Raw genomic sequence first — 15,955 nt, forward strand, 5'->3', positions numbered from 1 at the left:
ATTTCTAGAATTTTTGGTTCTGTATTTTTAGATTTTTTCTATTCCTCCATTATCAATTTCTTGATTTTTCGAATTTTCATTGTGTTTTATCGAATTCTCAATTTCTCGATTGCTTGAGTTTTTGATCACTCAATCTCTCGAGTTCTGATTTTCTCAATTGCTCCATTTTTTCTGGTGTTCGAGTTCTCGGTTTCTCGTTTTCTCGATCTACGATTTTTAGATTTTTGAAATTTTTCCTTTTTTGCTTTTTCGAGTTCTCAATTTTTTCGTTTTTACTTCACGAGCGTAAGCAGAGGAAGTATTGTAATCGAGTCCGTCGGCCGACTCTCTACTTTTGCATTTTCTCGACCTATCATGACCCCTAACGGCCGAAAAAATTGTTCTCCCGGTTCCTACTCTCTGTGCGTCTGTCCCTCTGTCTGGCGTTAAATGTTTAGTCAAAATGTATTTCCTCATCCCCCCTAAAAAATTGATGACGTCACCCCAAAATTTTGCTGAATAAATGCTATCTTAAATGTGCAAAAAAAAACATAATAGGCATGCAGTCGACACATTTCCAACAGCTAGGGAAGTACTGTCTAAACTATTTGGACCAATTTTTTGATTTTGCATTTTTCGATTCCTCGATTTTCAGTTCCTCGATTTTTCGAATTGCAAATTTTTGATTTTTTCGATTGTTCGAATTTTCGATTTCGGGTACAAAAGGTACACGAACTTTCTTCAACTTTTCTTTCTTCCGTCATTTTCTCAAATTGACCAATGGTTATGAGGAAACGAGTGGAATATTAAATTAGCGACAATTAGAGAAGAGTAAGACATTAAACTTACAGCTGATTTGAATAATCTACATTTAATTTTATACAGATATCTAAGGAAGGTTGGCGATTCAAAAAAAGCGACAGTTTATTTATGCAAAATTTTAATATTGATTTGACTAAGAACGTAACTTTAGAATTTCTTCCCAAAAATATCACATTTTATCACTACCACACCCTCTCGATTGTTAAGTACTGTCAAAAGCCTCTTCAAAAGTCACTTTACTGAAAAAACTGTTAACCACATTCAAGACAATCCGATCGATGACCTGCGCATATTCCCCTTTAACTTCGTCAAAAATATCCTTCCAGTTGTTATTCAAAATCGGATTGACAGAATCAGACAAGGCCTTATTCTTATGATTCTCAAAATTAAAAACTACCAACTCGGGATCAATCGTGACCGAACTGGACTTAAAATTCGGGAACGTTCTGCCCTTCCTCTTCGTCTCCTCAAACGGAAGAACATCCGTTATTTTAAGGTTTTCTACCAAACGAATCGTCAGAAAAAGAAAAAAACGCAAAAAACTTACTCAGAATAACCGTGCTGTTGCCAATCCCATGGATATTCAAAACCAAAATCTTCACTTTAACTTCGTAGTCGCACACCATTTGAATTTCCGGGAACATCCCACTCATTCTGACCACCTTCTTCTCAAAATTGAACCTGAAAAACGTCAAAATTCTTCGATGACGAAAACCATTACAGACTTACTCGAAATTGTCGATGTCTAAATCCACCAGACCGTAGAACTTGCACTTTGTGAATTTTTGCTGGAAGTACACTGGTCCATCTGTCCCCCCGATGGTCATTTCCGTGAGCTCGAAAGGATCAAAGCTGGGGATGGTTAGTTCCGGGTAAGGTCTGACCAGCTCCAGGACCCCCTTCTTGGCGGACTCGAACATGCAAGTTTGAAAATCCGGGCTCTTCCGGTTGCATTTATGGAAGTTGGGGGCTGGAAGAACATTATGAACCCGTGGTGGTGTGAGTTTGAACACATACGGATTTTGACACAGCTGCTGAGCACCAGCAGTGGTACGAAGGTGAGCACTATTCGCATGATGGGCACTTTAGAGCGAGCGGACGACAAATGGCGCCTTTATAGGTGGGTTCACAGAAGTTGTTCTTTGTCGGAAAATGCATAGCAAGTAGAATAGCGTTTTTTGTACCCAAAACGTGCTAATTAACACAACTGGTTATGTCAAAGAAGGATCCCTAATAAACGTGACCTTGTAAAAAGACTAGAGATATAGAATATATAAAAGGCACTATTTGTGCATAACTCATTTGTATGAGTGGATTTTTAATTTATTTCAAACGTTATATAAATCTACGTATAATTTTAACTCGTTCTCGTCGAAAAAATATACCATCCAAGGACTTGGAGCATTCTTTGATTTTGCTTTTTTGTAAAAGTTGTTTATCGGGTTCCTAGGCAACAGAAAAATCTCTTAGAATTGTATTTGTAAACAAAAAAAAACAAGATTCCAGGCGGACTGTGGTAGGCTTATTTTCTAATGGATCCATTTATTTATCTATACATTTAATAATTAATTTTCCTGAAATGTGGTAGAAATGTTCGAAGAAATGAAGCCGAAAGTAATCAGATAATTTTGAGGGTGATCCAAAAGAGCCAAAAATTTCATAAAATCATATTTAAAATATTGGGCTTTTAGAAAAATTGCCTAAAAATCCAGCAAATTTCACATAGCGCGTTAATGATCCCGGACTAATATTTTCGAGATATTATTAGTATTAGTTTTTAAGTTCATATTTACAATAAAATAAATTCGAATAATACTTGCTACCTAAATATTTATTTATGCTTATAATATTTACGACAGTTAAAAAAAGTTGTTTGATTCAACGAATTAATGACGGCCTACTACGTCAACTTTCATTCACACTCTGTCTACGGGATCCAGAGATGGGAGAACCCATGCCCTTCTTTCTCCGTGACTTCAAGGTTCTCTACCAAATTAACTACCACAGTAATCCAAAACCAAAATATTTCCTTAAACAGTTCTATATTTTTTTTATTTTCTCAATTTCTAGTTTGTTGCAAGTTAATCACAACTAGGAATCATTCTTTAACATAACCAGTTGTGCTAATTCCCAATCTCTCGCAACAAAAATGCTCTTTCATTCATTATGCATTTTCGCAATAAAAAGCAACATTTCTAAAACCCACCCATAAAAGCGGCATTCTTCGTCCGCCCGCTCTTAAAAGTAGCCCATAATGCGAACAGTGCTCACCTTCATACCACTGCTGGTGCTCAGCTCCGGTGTCAAAATACGTACGTGTTCAAAGTGACCCGAATTCACGTGTTCATAGTGCGCTTCCAGCCCCGAACTTCCACAAGTGCACCCGGAAGAGCCCGGATTTCAAAACGTGCCTGTTAGAGTCCGCCAGAAAGGGGGTACTCGAGTTGGTCAGACCCTACCCGGAACTGACTATCCCCAGTTTGGACCCTTTCGAAGTCCCGGAAGCCACCATCAGAGGGAGAGAGGGACCAGTGAACGTACAACAACAATACAAAAAGTGCAAGTTTTACGGATTCCCGAGGTTACAGCTTGACGAATTCGAGTGAGTGTGTGATCGTTCTCGTCCTGGACGAATTTTGTCCTTTTGTAGGTTCAGTTTTGAAGAGAAGTTGGTCAAACTGAGTGGGGTGTTTCCGGAAATTCAAATGCTGTGCGACTACGAGTTGAAAGGGCAGGTTTTGGTTGTACCTGTTGTTGGAAAAGGCAACAGCACGATTATTCTGAGTACGTTTTTTGTATTTTTTGTTTTTTCTAACAAAATGTCTTCGTAGAGAATGTTAAAGCCACGGACGTTTTTTCATACGAGGAAACGAAGAAGATGGGCAAAACGTATGCGAGGTTTAAGTCGAGTTCGCTTACGATTGATCCGGATTTGGTAGTTTTTAATTTTGATAGTCATATTGAGGAGATTTTTGTTGGTCCTTTTAATACGGCTTTGAATGACAACTGGAAGGTGGTTTTTGACGATGTTAAAGGAAGTTACGAGCAAATGTTCGACCAGATTATCTTGAGTGTGTTCAACAGATTTTTCAACAAAGTGACTTTAGAAGAGGCTTTCGATTGAGCGTGACCACCTAGAGGACCTGGTAATCATATGTATGCTACTAAGTGTTTATTATTAGAGTTTTGCACGAACAAACGAGTGTATTTTTTATCGTCACAGTTTTCTCTTCTGCGTCTTACAAGTTTTTGCCAGTTTCATGTTTTCTGGAAGTTTCATGACCCTTAGAGCTCGAAAAAAGTGTCTCCTCTTTCCGTTTGTCTGTCGTCTGTCTGTCCGTCTGTCTGTCCTTCTGTTTATCTGTGTTAGGAATTGTTGGAGCGACACCTAGTTTCGGCCGTGCGAGGCTCGATCGTGCAGTGTAATTCGTCAATTTCTCGATTTCTTGATTTTTCGAATTCCCATTGTCCCGAATTTTCAATTTCTCCAACTTTTTATTTCGCAGTTTTCGATTTCTCGTTTTTTGAGTTTTTCGATGTTTAGATTTTTCAATTTATCGATTTTTTCGATGTTTAGAATTTTTCAATTTTTCGAATTCTCTTCGTTTTAACATTTGTTTAATTTTTCGATTTTTTTTTTCGATAATTCAATTTTTCGGTTTCTCGATGATTCAATTTTTCGAGTTCTCGAGTTTTAGGTTTCTCGATTTATCAATTTTTAGATTTCTCGATGCTTTGATTTTTTGAATGCTCAATTTTTTGATTTTTCGATTTTTCGAATTGTCATTGTACTTAATTTTTAGGTTATTCGAATTCTTAATATTTATTTTTTTTAATGATTTTTGGATTTTTCGAATTTTTGATTTCTCGACTTATTATTTAAGTGTAAACGCTGATGAAAAAATTGTGTTTCGAAAAAAAACTTATTACAAAAAATTTAATCCTAGATTCTATTATTTTTCAATATAAAAATAAGAGTAAGATAAAAGAGTTAATAAGAATGAATGATAAAAATGGAATAGGTGAGTTGGTGGGACCACTTTTGACTTTGTTTTAAATTTTAGATATTACCTCTTTTTAAAATAGAATTCAATACCCATTTTACAAAAAATAAAACAAATCAGTTCAAAGGATTAGGGGATGAGCGGGGCTAAGTTTACCTTTTTTCTGCAGAGTCTTATAAGCAAGCAGTAGCCCCGTCAACCCACCCCCTCTTCATTCTGGTTCCTACCCTTAATATTGTTCAGTCTTAATTTAACGAGTACTAACCCTGCCCACCGGTCCTCTATTTTCTTTGAGGGTATATAATTTGCCAAAATCAGTCTTATCTCAGCAAGTACTAGCCCCGCCCACCCGCCCTCTACTTTCTTAGAGGCTATTTCATGTGCCAAAGTCAGTTTTACTTTCGCTTTTCATTTTCTGGAATTCCCAATTTGTCGAACCTTATTGTGATTTTTGAATTTTTCGACTTTTTGTTTGTTCGATTTTTCGACTTTAGATATTTCAACTTTTCGAGTGTTCAATTGTTGATTTTTTGGTTTTTCGATATTTAGATTTTTCGATATTCCAATTTTTCGCGTAATTGATCTTTGGAATTTTCAATTTTTACTTCCCGAGCGTAAGCAAAGGAAGTATTGTAATCGAGTCCGTCGGCCGACTCTCTACTTTTACGTTTTCTCGATCTTTCATGACCCCTAGAAGACGAAGAAATAGGTCTCCCATTTCCGTCTGTCTGTCCGTCTGTCCGTCTGTCCGTCCGTCTGTCCGTCTGTCCGTCTGTCCGTCCGTCTGTCCGTCTGTTGTCCCGGATTTTTATTAGACAGATAATCTCCGAAAGTACTCGACCGATTGTTGTGAAATTTTGTACTTATATTAAGAATATCATGTAGATGGTAAAACGCTAACCAAAATTTGTCTAATCATCCCCACCACTAAAGCGATGACGTCACTTCAAAATTGTACATAGTAAATGGGTTTTCAATTGTATAAAATAACATAGTCCTACACATGTAGTTTACAACTCTGAATCGACTTTTCACCCGAAACGTCCAGATTTTTGGAAAAAAAATCAAAATTATAAAACAACATTTTGAAATTTAATTTTTAATCTGCTAACCAGAATGCTTTGAAATGTTGCAGATGTTTTAAGGCTATAAAGAGCATCATAAATCTTTAGTCAAAAAATATTTGCTTATCCCCTCCAAAAACTTGATGACGTCAGCTCAAAAGTTTGTGGAATAAATCATTTCTAAAATGTACAAAATATGATGAGTCTGTACTTGTGATCTATCACTCCATTCATATTTTTTGGATTTGCATATACAGGGTGACTCAAAAAAATTAATGAATGCGTAAATATATTTTACTGATTTACTCAGAAACTACAAAACCGAATGCTTTGAAATCTTGCAGATGTTTTAAGGTTATAAAGAGCATAATAAATGTTTAGTCAAAATATATTTGCTTATCCCCTCCAAAAAATTGATGACGTCAGCTCGAAAGTTTGCCGAATAAATCCTCTCTAAACTGTAAAAATATGATGAGTCTGTACTTGTAATTTATCACTCCATTCATATTTTTTGGATTTGCATATACAGGATGACTCAAAAAAATTAATGAATGCGTAAATATATTTTATTGATTTAATCAGGAACTACAAAACCAAATGCTCTGAAATCTTGCAGATGTTTTAAGGTCATAAAGAGCATAATAAATGTTTAGTCAAAATATATTTGCTTATCCCCTCGAAAAACTTGATGACGTCAGCTCGAAAATTTGCCGAATAAATCATATCTAAAATGTACAAAATATGATCAGTCTGTACTTGTGATCTAACACTCCATTCATATTTTTTGGATTTGCATATACAGGGTGATTCAAGAAAATAAATGAAAGCGTAAATTTATTTTACTGATTTACTCAGGAACTACAAAACCGAATGCTTCGAAATCTTGAAGATATTTTAAAATTATCATAAGCATGGTAAATTTTTGATCAAAATGTATTTGGTCGTCCCCCCTAAAAAATTTATGACGTCACCACAAAATTTTGCTGAATAAATCCTATCTCAAATGTACAAAATATGGTGAGTCTCTTCTTGTGATTTATCATTCCATTCAAATTTTTTCGATTTGCATATACAAGGTGACTCAAAAAAATTAATGAATGCGTAAATTTATTTTATTGATTTAATCAGGAACTACAAAACCGAATGCTTTGATATCTTGCAGATGTTTTAAGGTTATAAGGAGCATAATAAATTTTTAGTCAAAATATATTTGGTTATCTTCTACAAAAAACTGATGACGTCAGCTCAAAAGTTTGCCGAATAAATCGTATCTAAAATGTACAAAATATGATGAGTCTGTACTTATGATTTATCATTCCATTCATATTTTTGGATTTGCATATGCAGGGTGACTCAAAAAAATTAATGAAGGCGTGGATTTATTTTATCGATTTAATCAGGAATTACAAAACCGAATGCTTTGAAATCTTGGGAATATTTTAAAGTTATTATAAGCATGGTAAACTTTTGTTCAAAATGTATTTGTTCATCCCTCCTAAAAAAATTGATGACGTCACCCTTAAATTTTGGTGAATAAATCCTATCTAAAATGCAAAAAATATGATGAGTTTGTACTTGTGATTTATCATTCCATTCATATTTTTTAGATTTTCTTAAGAGGTGGTTCAAAAAAATTAATGAAGTCAATTTATTTTATTGATTAAATTAAAGGCAACACTTATTATTAGTATTACACCTTAACCAACCCAATTTGGTAGACACAAAATTTGTTAAAGGAAAAACTCGGTTGAAACATAAGGGTAGCACGCTTATTTACATCGACTTGAACATTACAGACCTGCATTTGTTTTATGCGCTCACTTGGTTCCGCGAATGTGAAATAGACATGTTTATAATCAACCAATTGTGAATTTCACTGTCAAGAATTAAAATAAAACCCAATGTTTTATATAATAAGCGGAACTCGAAGCAATAAAACCGATGGTCGTTTTGTTTACAGTTTCTCCGTTTGACTCTCACGTATGCTGTTACGCTTGTCATCTTAAATTAAGAATGTTTATACATAAACGATTTTCAGTTGCCCCTCATATTACTAGACAGCGGTTTTCTGTCGGCCTACGTCACGATTATAGGGGGGGACGTGCTGGATCGCCGGGTGATAGATAATCACCGAATTTAATCGGTACTAATTCCATAAATATAATTAACGATTTATTAATCAAACGGCTAAGTAAATGAGAACGGGAATTAACAACAGAGTGCAACGAAACAGCGTTATTCTAATCTCAAATAAACGAAGTGCAGTCCGCAACCGCAATGAATTCGCATCCCGTACGAGCCGTACCGAGTTTGGCCTTGCCTAGCTCGACAGAAATCCGCTCTCTAGATATTACACACCGGCGCCGTATACGTGAGTAAATTGTTTCGTTATTTTATTGATTATAAGAAATCAATATTCAAAACAACCCAATTCATTTTCCCGAAAATTTGGGAATACAATAATTTTATTCTTAGTATTACACTACATCTATCCCAACTGATATACGTGTCCTTGCAAAAATGTTTTTTTTTAAATTCCCACTACAAAAATGTAATGAGAAAAAAAACACAATAGGCATGCAGTCGTCAAGTTTCCGACAGCGAGGGAAGTACTGTCTAAACCCTTTAGACCAATTTTTTTCAATTATCCGTGTTCTCAATTTCCCGATTTGTCGATCTCTAGATTTCTAAAATTTTTGGTTTTTCGATTTTTCCATTTCTCGATTATCAATTTCTGGATTTTTCGAATGAGCATCCTGAATTAACTATAAAATCTTATGTTGTCAATCTTTTGTCCTTGCTCCAGTTTCCTTCAGACGGCAGTCTTAGCAGTCCTGACGAAACCACAATTTTAAAGATAACAAAATTTTCGACACTAGCATATCGTCATCAACACAAACTTTTACATTTAGTTACACATAATTTTTCCAACGTAGCAACACCAAAAAACCCAAGATTTATTTACGCAATTTATTGTCATACAAATATCAACAACAATTTCAAAACTGGGACACTTTCACTAGAACTTCTATTGACACCTTAGCAAACACTCTATTAAGCACCTCCGTCACCACCTGCTTCATCAAATGATTATAAACCGGCTTCCGCTCTTGATAAATCTCCTTCGCGTTTTCATTCAAAACTTTATTAATATTATCACTCACTTCCTTATTCCCGCTAAAAAGATTCTCGAAGTTGATGTACACTTCTTCAGGTTCTGCATTAAAAACGTCGTTGTCGACGATAAAGTACGTCTTGTTATTTTTAACGTAGTCTTTGTAACCAGCATGATACACACAGCGCAAATTTTCTACAAACAAAATAAACTAAAGTAGACAACAATTTTCTACTATCAGAGAACTTACTGCAACCAATCGTCGCATTGCCTTCCTCTTTGACAGTCAAAACGAGAATTTGGCCGTCCATTTTGTACTCACATTTGAGAACACCTTCAGGAATAACCGTCACAAGTTCTATAGTTTTCTTGTCAAAGTTCATACTAAGTAGAAGCACAGTTAATAGAACTAGATGAAGCAATAGTGATCTCACTCACTCGTATTTCTCAATTTTGGCACTGGTCAATCCAAACAGTTTACAATTTGTGAGTTGTTGCTCAACCGACACCGCACCTGGAGCTCTTTCGAGAGTCAAACTTTCGACAATTAAGGGTTCCAAGCTCGGCAAATTCAGCGATTTGAACGGTTTTGCCAACTGCTGGACGGCATTTTGGGCGGCTTCTTGGAGACATTTTTGAAAATCGGGGTTTTTTCGGCCACATTTTCTAAATTGAATTGTCAAGAAGTGAGGAAAAAGAGTGGTGAGATTTGTACTTACGGATGGTACAATCAACTGCGCGTAGTGTGACGATTAAAATGAGTAAGTAGTTCATGGTGGTTCAGAGTAAACTGGTACCGAGGTTCGCTGTGAACCACTGCTACCGATGAAATTGGGAATGGAGGTAAAGTGGTCAAACATGTTCGGGTTTCGACGTTATTGTAATGTTTAATGCGGTTTTAATGGTTATGAAAAAAAGGGGGAAGTGTTAAATTAGCAAAAATTAGAGAAGAGTGAGACATTAAACATACAACTGATTTAAATAATCTACATTTAATTTTATGTAGATATCTAAGGGAGGTTGGCGATTCAAAAAAAGCGACAGTTTATTTATGCAAAACTTTAATATTGATTTGACTAAGAACTTGGTTTTAGATTTTCTTTACAAAAAATATCACATTTTGTCACTACTACACCCTCTGGGTGGTTACGCACTATCAAAAGCCTCTTCAAAAGTCACTTTACTGAAAAAACTGTTAACCACATTCAAGACAACCCGATCCACGACGTTCGCATAATCCCCTTTAACTTCGTCAAAAATATCCTTCCAGTTGTTATTCAAAATCGGATTGACATTATCAGACAAAGCCCTATTATCATGATTCACAAAATCAAAAACCACCAACTCCGGATCAATCGTGATCGAACTGGACTTAAACTTCGGGAACGTTCTGCCCTTCCTCTTCGTCTCCTCAAACGGAAGAACATCCATTATTTTAAGATTTTCTACCAAACGAATCGTTAGAAAAATCAAAAAACGCCAAAAACTTACTCAGAATAACCGTGCCGTTGCCAATTCCATCGAGATGTAAAACCAAAATCTTCCCTTTAACCTCGTAGTCGCACACCATTTCAATTTCCGGAAACACCCCACTCACCTTGACCACCTTCTTCTCAAAATTGAACCTGAAAAGGGTCAAAATTGCTCGATGACGAAAACCATTGCAGACTTACTCGAAATTGTCGATGTCTAAATTCACCAGTCCGTAGAGCTTGCATTTTGTGAATTTTTGCTGGAAGCTCACTGGTCCGTCTGACCCTCCGATGGTGACTTCCGAGATCTCGAAAGGGTCCAGGCTGGGGAGGGTTAGTTCCGGGTAGGGTCTGACCAGCTCCAGGACCCCCTTCCTGGCGGACTCGAGCACGCAGCTTTTAAAATCCGGGCTCTTCCGGTCGCATTTGTGGAAGTTAGGGGCTGGAAGAACACTATGAACACGTGGTGGTGTGAGTTTGAACACATACGGATTTTGACACAGCTGGTGAGCACCAGCAGTGGTACGAAGGTGAGCACTGTTCGCATGATGGGAACTTTAGAGCGAGCGGACGAAAAATGGCGCTTTTATAGCTGGGTTCACACAAGTTGTTCATTGTCGGAAAATGCATACCAAGTAGAATAGCGTTTTTTGTACCGAAAAATTGGTAATTAACACAACTGGTTGTGTCAAAGAAGGATTCCGAATAAAAATAACTTTGTAAAAAACTAGAGATATAGAATATATAAAAAGCATTATTTGTAAAAGTATCACAGAATCCAGGTATGATCTCATCTTATGTACTCGTCGCTCTAGCTATTTGTGCATAAATTATTTGTTTGAGAGAATTTTAAATTTATTTCAACTGTACACAAATCTACGTAAAATTTTAACTCGTTCTCGCTGAAAAAATATACCATCCAAGGACTTGGACCACTCTTAGATTTTACTTTTCTGTAAAAGTTGTTTATCGGGTTCCTAGGCAACAAAAAATCTCTTAGAATTGTATTTATATGCAACAAAAACAAGAATGTAATGAAGCCGAAATAAAATTTTGGAGATTGACATCTGCAAAATTTTTTTTAGATAATTTTGAGAGTGCTCGAAAAAAGTCAAAAACTTCACAAAAACGCACACAAAGCTGCATAAAACCCCACCAAAAATTCTGTAAAATAGACCTCGACGAGGTAATTCGATAAACATAGCATATTAATGACTCCCAACTAAGATTTTCGAGGCATTAATTTTTAAGTTCATATTTTTAAAACAGTGAAAAATTGCCATATTTCATTAGGCAATTCCTGAAAGTGCTACGAACTTTCTTAAAAATGAAACCGAAACTAAATTCTAGAGGAAGAAATCTGTAAAAAATATTTTTAGATAATGTTCGACGGTGTTCGAAAAAACCCAAAATGTACATAAAGTTTCATTTTGAAGAATTGAGCTTTTAGAAAAGTTGCATAAAATTTCGCCAAAAATTATGGAATATAGATTTTGAGAAGATAGTTCAAAAAACATGCCATGTTGATGGTCTCGGATGAAGATCTTCGAAGTATTCGTTTTCAAAACCAATTATCTTTAAATTTCAAAAAATTGCGATATTTAATTGTGGCGATTCCTAAAAAATGGTTCAAATTTTCGAAGAAATGTTGAAGGCGAGGGTAAATTTTTGAACTTAACATCTACAAAAACTCCTCTTACATAATTTTCGACGGTGCTCGAAAAAAATAAAAAATTTCATGAAATTATATTGAAAAATTGGGATTTTGGAAAAATTGTCTAAAAATCCACCAAAAATTCTAGAATATCGATGTTAACAAGTCAATTCAAAAAACATAGTTTGTTGATGACGTCGGACAAAGATTATGGACTATTCATTTTCAAAACAAAATTTTTAAACATTTATGAAAATTGTCATACGATATTTTGACGATTCTGGAAAAATGGTAGAAATTTTCGAAGAGATGAAACCGAAAATAAATTCTGGATGTCGAAATCTGTAACAATCCGTTTAGATAATTTTCTAGGGTGGACGAAAAAGTCAAAAATTCCGTAAAATTTCATATTGAAAAACTGAGCTTTTGGAAAATTGCCTAAAAATTCACCAAAAATTCTGGAATATAGACCTGGACGAGGTAATTCGAAAAACATAGCACGTTAATGACCCCGGACTAAGATTTTCAAGGTATTAGTTTTTAAGTTAATATTTTTAAAACAGTGAAAAATTGCCATTTTTCATTAGGCAATTCCTGAAAGTGCTACGAACTTTCTTAGAAATGAAACCGAAACTAAATTCTAGAGGTCGAAATCTGTAAAAAATATTTTTAGGTAATGTTCGACGGTGTTCAAATAAACCGAAAATGTACATAAAATTTCATTTTGAAGAATTGAGCTTTTAGAAGAGTTGCATAAAATTTCGCCAAAATTTATGGAATATAGATTTTGACAAGATAGTTCAAAAGACATGCCATGTTGATGGTCTCGGATGAAGATCTTCCAAGTATTCGTTTTCAAAGCCAATTTTTTTTAAATTTCAAAAAATTGCCATATTCAATTCTGGCGATTCCTTAAAAATGGTTGAAATTTTCGAAGAAATGTTGAAGGCGAGGGTAAATTTTTGAACTTGACATCTACAAAAACTTCTCTTAGATAATTTTGGACGGTGCTCGAAAAAGTTAAAAAATTTCATAAAATTATATTGAAAAATTGGAATTTTTGAAAAATTGTCTAAAAATCCACCAAAAATTCTAGAATATCGATGTCGACAAGTTAATTCAAAAAATATAGTTTGTTGATGACGTCGGACAAAGATTATGGACTATTCATTTTCAAAACAAAATTTTTAAACATTTATAAAAATTGTCATACGATATTTTGACGATTCTGGAAAAATGGTAGAAATTTTCGAAGAGATGAAACCGAAAATAAATTCTGGATGTCGAAATCTGTAACAGTCCTTTTAGATAATTTTGTAGGGTGGACGAAAAAGTAAAAAATTCCATAAAAATTCATATTGGAAAACTGAGCTTTTGGAAAATTGCCTAAAAATTCACCAAAAATTCTGGAATATAGATCTGGATGAGGTAATTCGAAAACATAGCACGTTAATGACCCCGGACTAAGATTTTCGAGGTATTAGTTTTTAAGTTCATATTTTTAAAACAGTGAAAAATTGCCATTTTGCATTGGGCAATTCCTGAAAGTGCCACGAACTTTCTCAGAAATGAAACCGAAAGTAAATTCTAGAGGTCGAAATCTGTAAAAAATATTTTTAAATAATGTTCGACGGCGTTCGAAAAAACCCAAAATGTACATAAAATTTCATTTTGAAGAACTGAGCTTTTAGAAAAGTTGCATAAAATTTCGCCAAAAATTGTGGAACATAGATTTTGACAAAACAGTTCAAAAAACATGCCACGTTGATGATCTTGGATGAAGATCTTCGAAGTATTCGTTTTCAAATCCATTTTTTTTAAATTTCAAAAAATTGCCATATTTAATTCTGGCGATTCCTAAAAAATGGTTGAAATTTTTGAAGAAATCTTGAAGGTGAGGGTAAATTTTTAAACTTGGCATCTACAAAAACTCCTCTTAGATAATTTTCGACGGTGCTTGAAAAAAATAAAAAACATTCATAAAATTATATTGAAAAATTGGGATTTTTGAAAAATTGTCAAAAAATTCACCAAAAATTCTAGAATATCGATGTCGACAAGTTAATTCAGAAAACATAGTTTGCTAATGACGTCGGACAAAGATTATGGACTATTCATTTTCAAAACAAAATTTTTAAACATTTATAAAAATTGTCATACGATATTTTATATAAATTCTGGGTGGCGAAATCTGTAACAATTCTTTTAGATAATTTTCTAGGGTGGACGAAAAAGTCAAAAATTCCATAAAAATTCATATTGGAAAACTGAGCTTTTGGAAAATTACCTAAAAACTCACCAAAACTTCTGGAATATAGACCTCAACGAGGTAATTCGAAAACAAAGCGCGTTAGTGACTCCGGACTAAGATTTTCAAAGTACTAGTTTTCAAGTTCATATTTTTAAAGCAGTGAAAAAATCGGCATTCTTCATTAGGCAATTCCTGAAATGTGCTACTAACTTTCTTAGAAATGAAACCAAAACTAAAAAAAATTTCCTGAAATTTCATTTTGAAGAATTGAGCTTTTAGAAAAGTTGCATAAATATTCGTCAAAAAACAGGAATAATACTCAAGGTTTGATAATATAACATTAAACATAAAAAAAATTCTAATAATACATGACACCCAAATATTTATGTTACGACAGTTGAAAAAAGTTGTTTCATTCAACGAATTAATGACGGCCTACTACGTCAACTTTCATTCACACGCTGTCTGCGTAATATATCTGAAGAAATTTGTGGATTTCTGGAATTTTCATTTTCCGTTTTTCCGATTCTATGAATTTTCGATTTTCGATTCCTGGATTTGTCGAGAACGGTATATGTAAGATTTTTCGAATTTTCGAATTCTCAATTTTTCATTTTTTCAATTTTTGTTTCTTAATTTTCTGCGTTTTCAGTTTCTCGATTTCTTGATTTCTACATTTCTCAAATTTTTGCTTTTTAATTTTTTGATTTATCTTATTTTCGTTTAATCAGGCTTTCGATGTTTCAATTTTTCGAGTTCTTAAATTGTAGTTGTCTTAATATCTTAAATTCTCAATTATTTGATTTCCCAATTTCTAAAATTTTTGGTTCTGTATTTTTAGATTTTTTCTATTCCTCGATTATCAATTTCTTGATTTTTCGAATTTTCATTCTGATTTATCGAATTCTCAATTTTTTCGTTTTTACTTCACGAGCGTAAGCAGAGGAAGTATTGTAATCGAGTCCGTCGGTTGACTCTCTACTTTTGCATTTTCTCGACCTATCATGATACCCCGGCCGAAAAATTGTTCTCCCGGTTCCTACTGCCTGTGCGTCTGTCCGTCTGTCCGTCTGTCCGTCTGTCAGGCGTTAGATGTTTAGTAAAAATGTATTTGCTTATCCCCCCTAAAAAATTGATGACGTCACCTCAAAATTTTGCTGAATAAATGCCATCTTAAATGTGCAAAAAAAAACATAGTTGGCATGCAGTCTTCACGTTTCCAACAGCGAGGGAAGTACTGTATAAACTCTTTGGACCAATTTTTTGATTTTGCATTTTTCGATTTTTCGATTTTCAGTTCCTCGATTTTTCGAATTTAAAGTTTTTGATTTTTTCGATTGTTCGAATTTTCGATTTCGGGTACAAAAGGTACACGAACTTTCTTCAACTTTCCCGTCTTCCGTCATTTTCTCATATTTCTTTACAACTTATTTACTACTGCGTATTTTCTAACACCGTGAACATAACATTAGAGTTGACCAATGGTTATGAGGAAACGGGTGGAATATTAAATTAGCGACAATTAGAGAAGAGTAAGATATTGAACTTACAGCTGATTTAAATAATCTACATTTAATCTTATGTAGATATATAA

At 34.3% G+C, this 15,955-nt stretch overlaps 4 protein-coding genes across 4 annotated transcripts; 1 reads left to right on the forward strand and 3 right to left on the reverse strand.

The window, feature by feature from the left end:
• Nucleotides 1-1,003: 1,003 nt before the first annotated feature.
• On the reverse strand, nt 1,004-1,887 carry LOC135140255 (uncharacterized). Its single transcript, XM_064070734.1, has 4 exons — nt 1,819-1,887; nt 1,531-1,771; nt 1,349-1,482; nt 1,004-1,302 (listed from the first exon to the last, which is right to left on the reverse strand). Exons 1-4 carry the CDS (start codon nt 1,874-1,876, stop codon nt 1,004-1,006), a joined length of 732 nt encoding a protein of 243 aa, XP_063926804.1. The 5' UTR covers nt 1,877-1,887.
• Nucleotides 1,888-3,005: 1,118 nt separating this feature from the next.
• On the forward strand, nt 3,006-3,977 carry LOC135140182 (uncharacterized). The gene is made up of 4 exons (XM_064070610.1): nt 3,006-3,113; nt 3,163-3,403; nt 3,452-3,585; nt 3,633-3,977. Exons 1-4 carry the CDS (start codon nt 3,056-3,058, stop codon nt 3,923-3,925), a joined length of 726 nt encoding a protein of 241 aa, XP_063926680.1. The 5' UTR covers nt 3,006-3,055; the 3' UTR covers nt 3,926-3,977.
• A 4,891-nt stretch (nt 3,978-8,868) lies between these two features.
• LOC135139910 (protein takeout-like) lies at nt 8,869-9,792 on the reverse strand. The gene is made up of 4 exons (XM_064070275.1): nt 9,704-9,792; nt 9,423-9,650; nt 9,235-9,368; nt 8,869-9,179 (listed from the first exon to the last, which is right to left on the reverse strand). Exons 3-4 carry the CDS (start codon nt 9,365-9,367, stop codon nt 8,869-8,871), a joined length of 444 nt encoding a protein of 147 aa, XP_063926345.1. The 5' UTR covers nt 9,368; nt 9,423-9,650; nt 9,704-9,792.
• A 320-nt stretch (nt 9,793-10,112) lies between these two features.
• On the reverse strand, nt 10,113-11,008 carry LOC135140145 (uncharacterized). The gene is made up of 4 exons (XM_064070568.1): nt 10,946-11,008; nt 10,658-10,898; nt 10,476-10,609; nt 10,113-10,429 (listed from the first exon to the last, which is right to left on the reverse strand). The coding sequence occupies exons 1-4, from the start codon at nt 11,001-11,003 to the stop codon at nt 10,131-10,133; spliced, it is 732 nt and encodes a 243-aa protein (XP_063926638.1). The 5' UTR covers nt 11,004-11,008; the 3' UTR covers nt 10,113-10,130.
• Nucleotides 11,009-15,955: the final 4,947 nt, after the last annotated feature.

This window comes from Zophobas morio, unplaced genomic scaffold, assembly GCF_036711695.1.
Source record: "Zophobas morio isolate AGI-343-1 ecotype UQ-CSIRO unplaced genomic scaffold, CSIRO_AGI_Zmor_V1 ptg000038l, whole genome shotgun sequence".
Lineage (NCBI taxonomy): Eukaryota > Metazoa > Arthropoda > Insecta > Coleoptera > Tenebrionidae > Zophobas > Zophobas morio.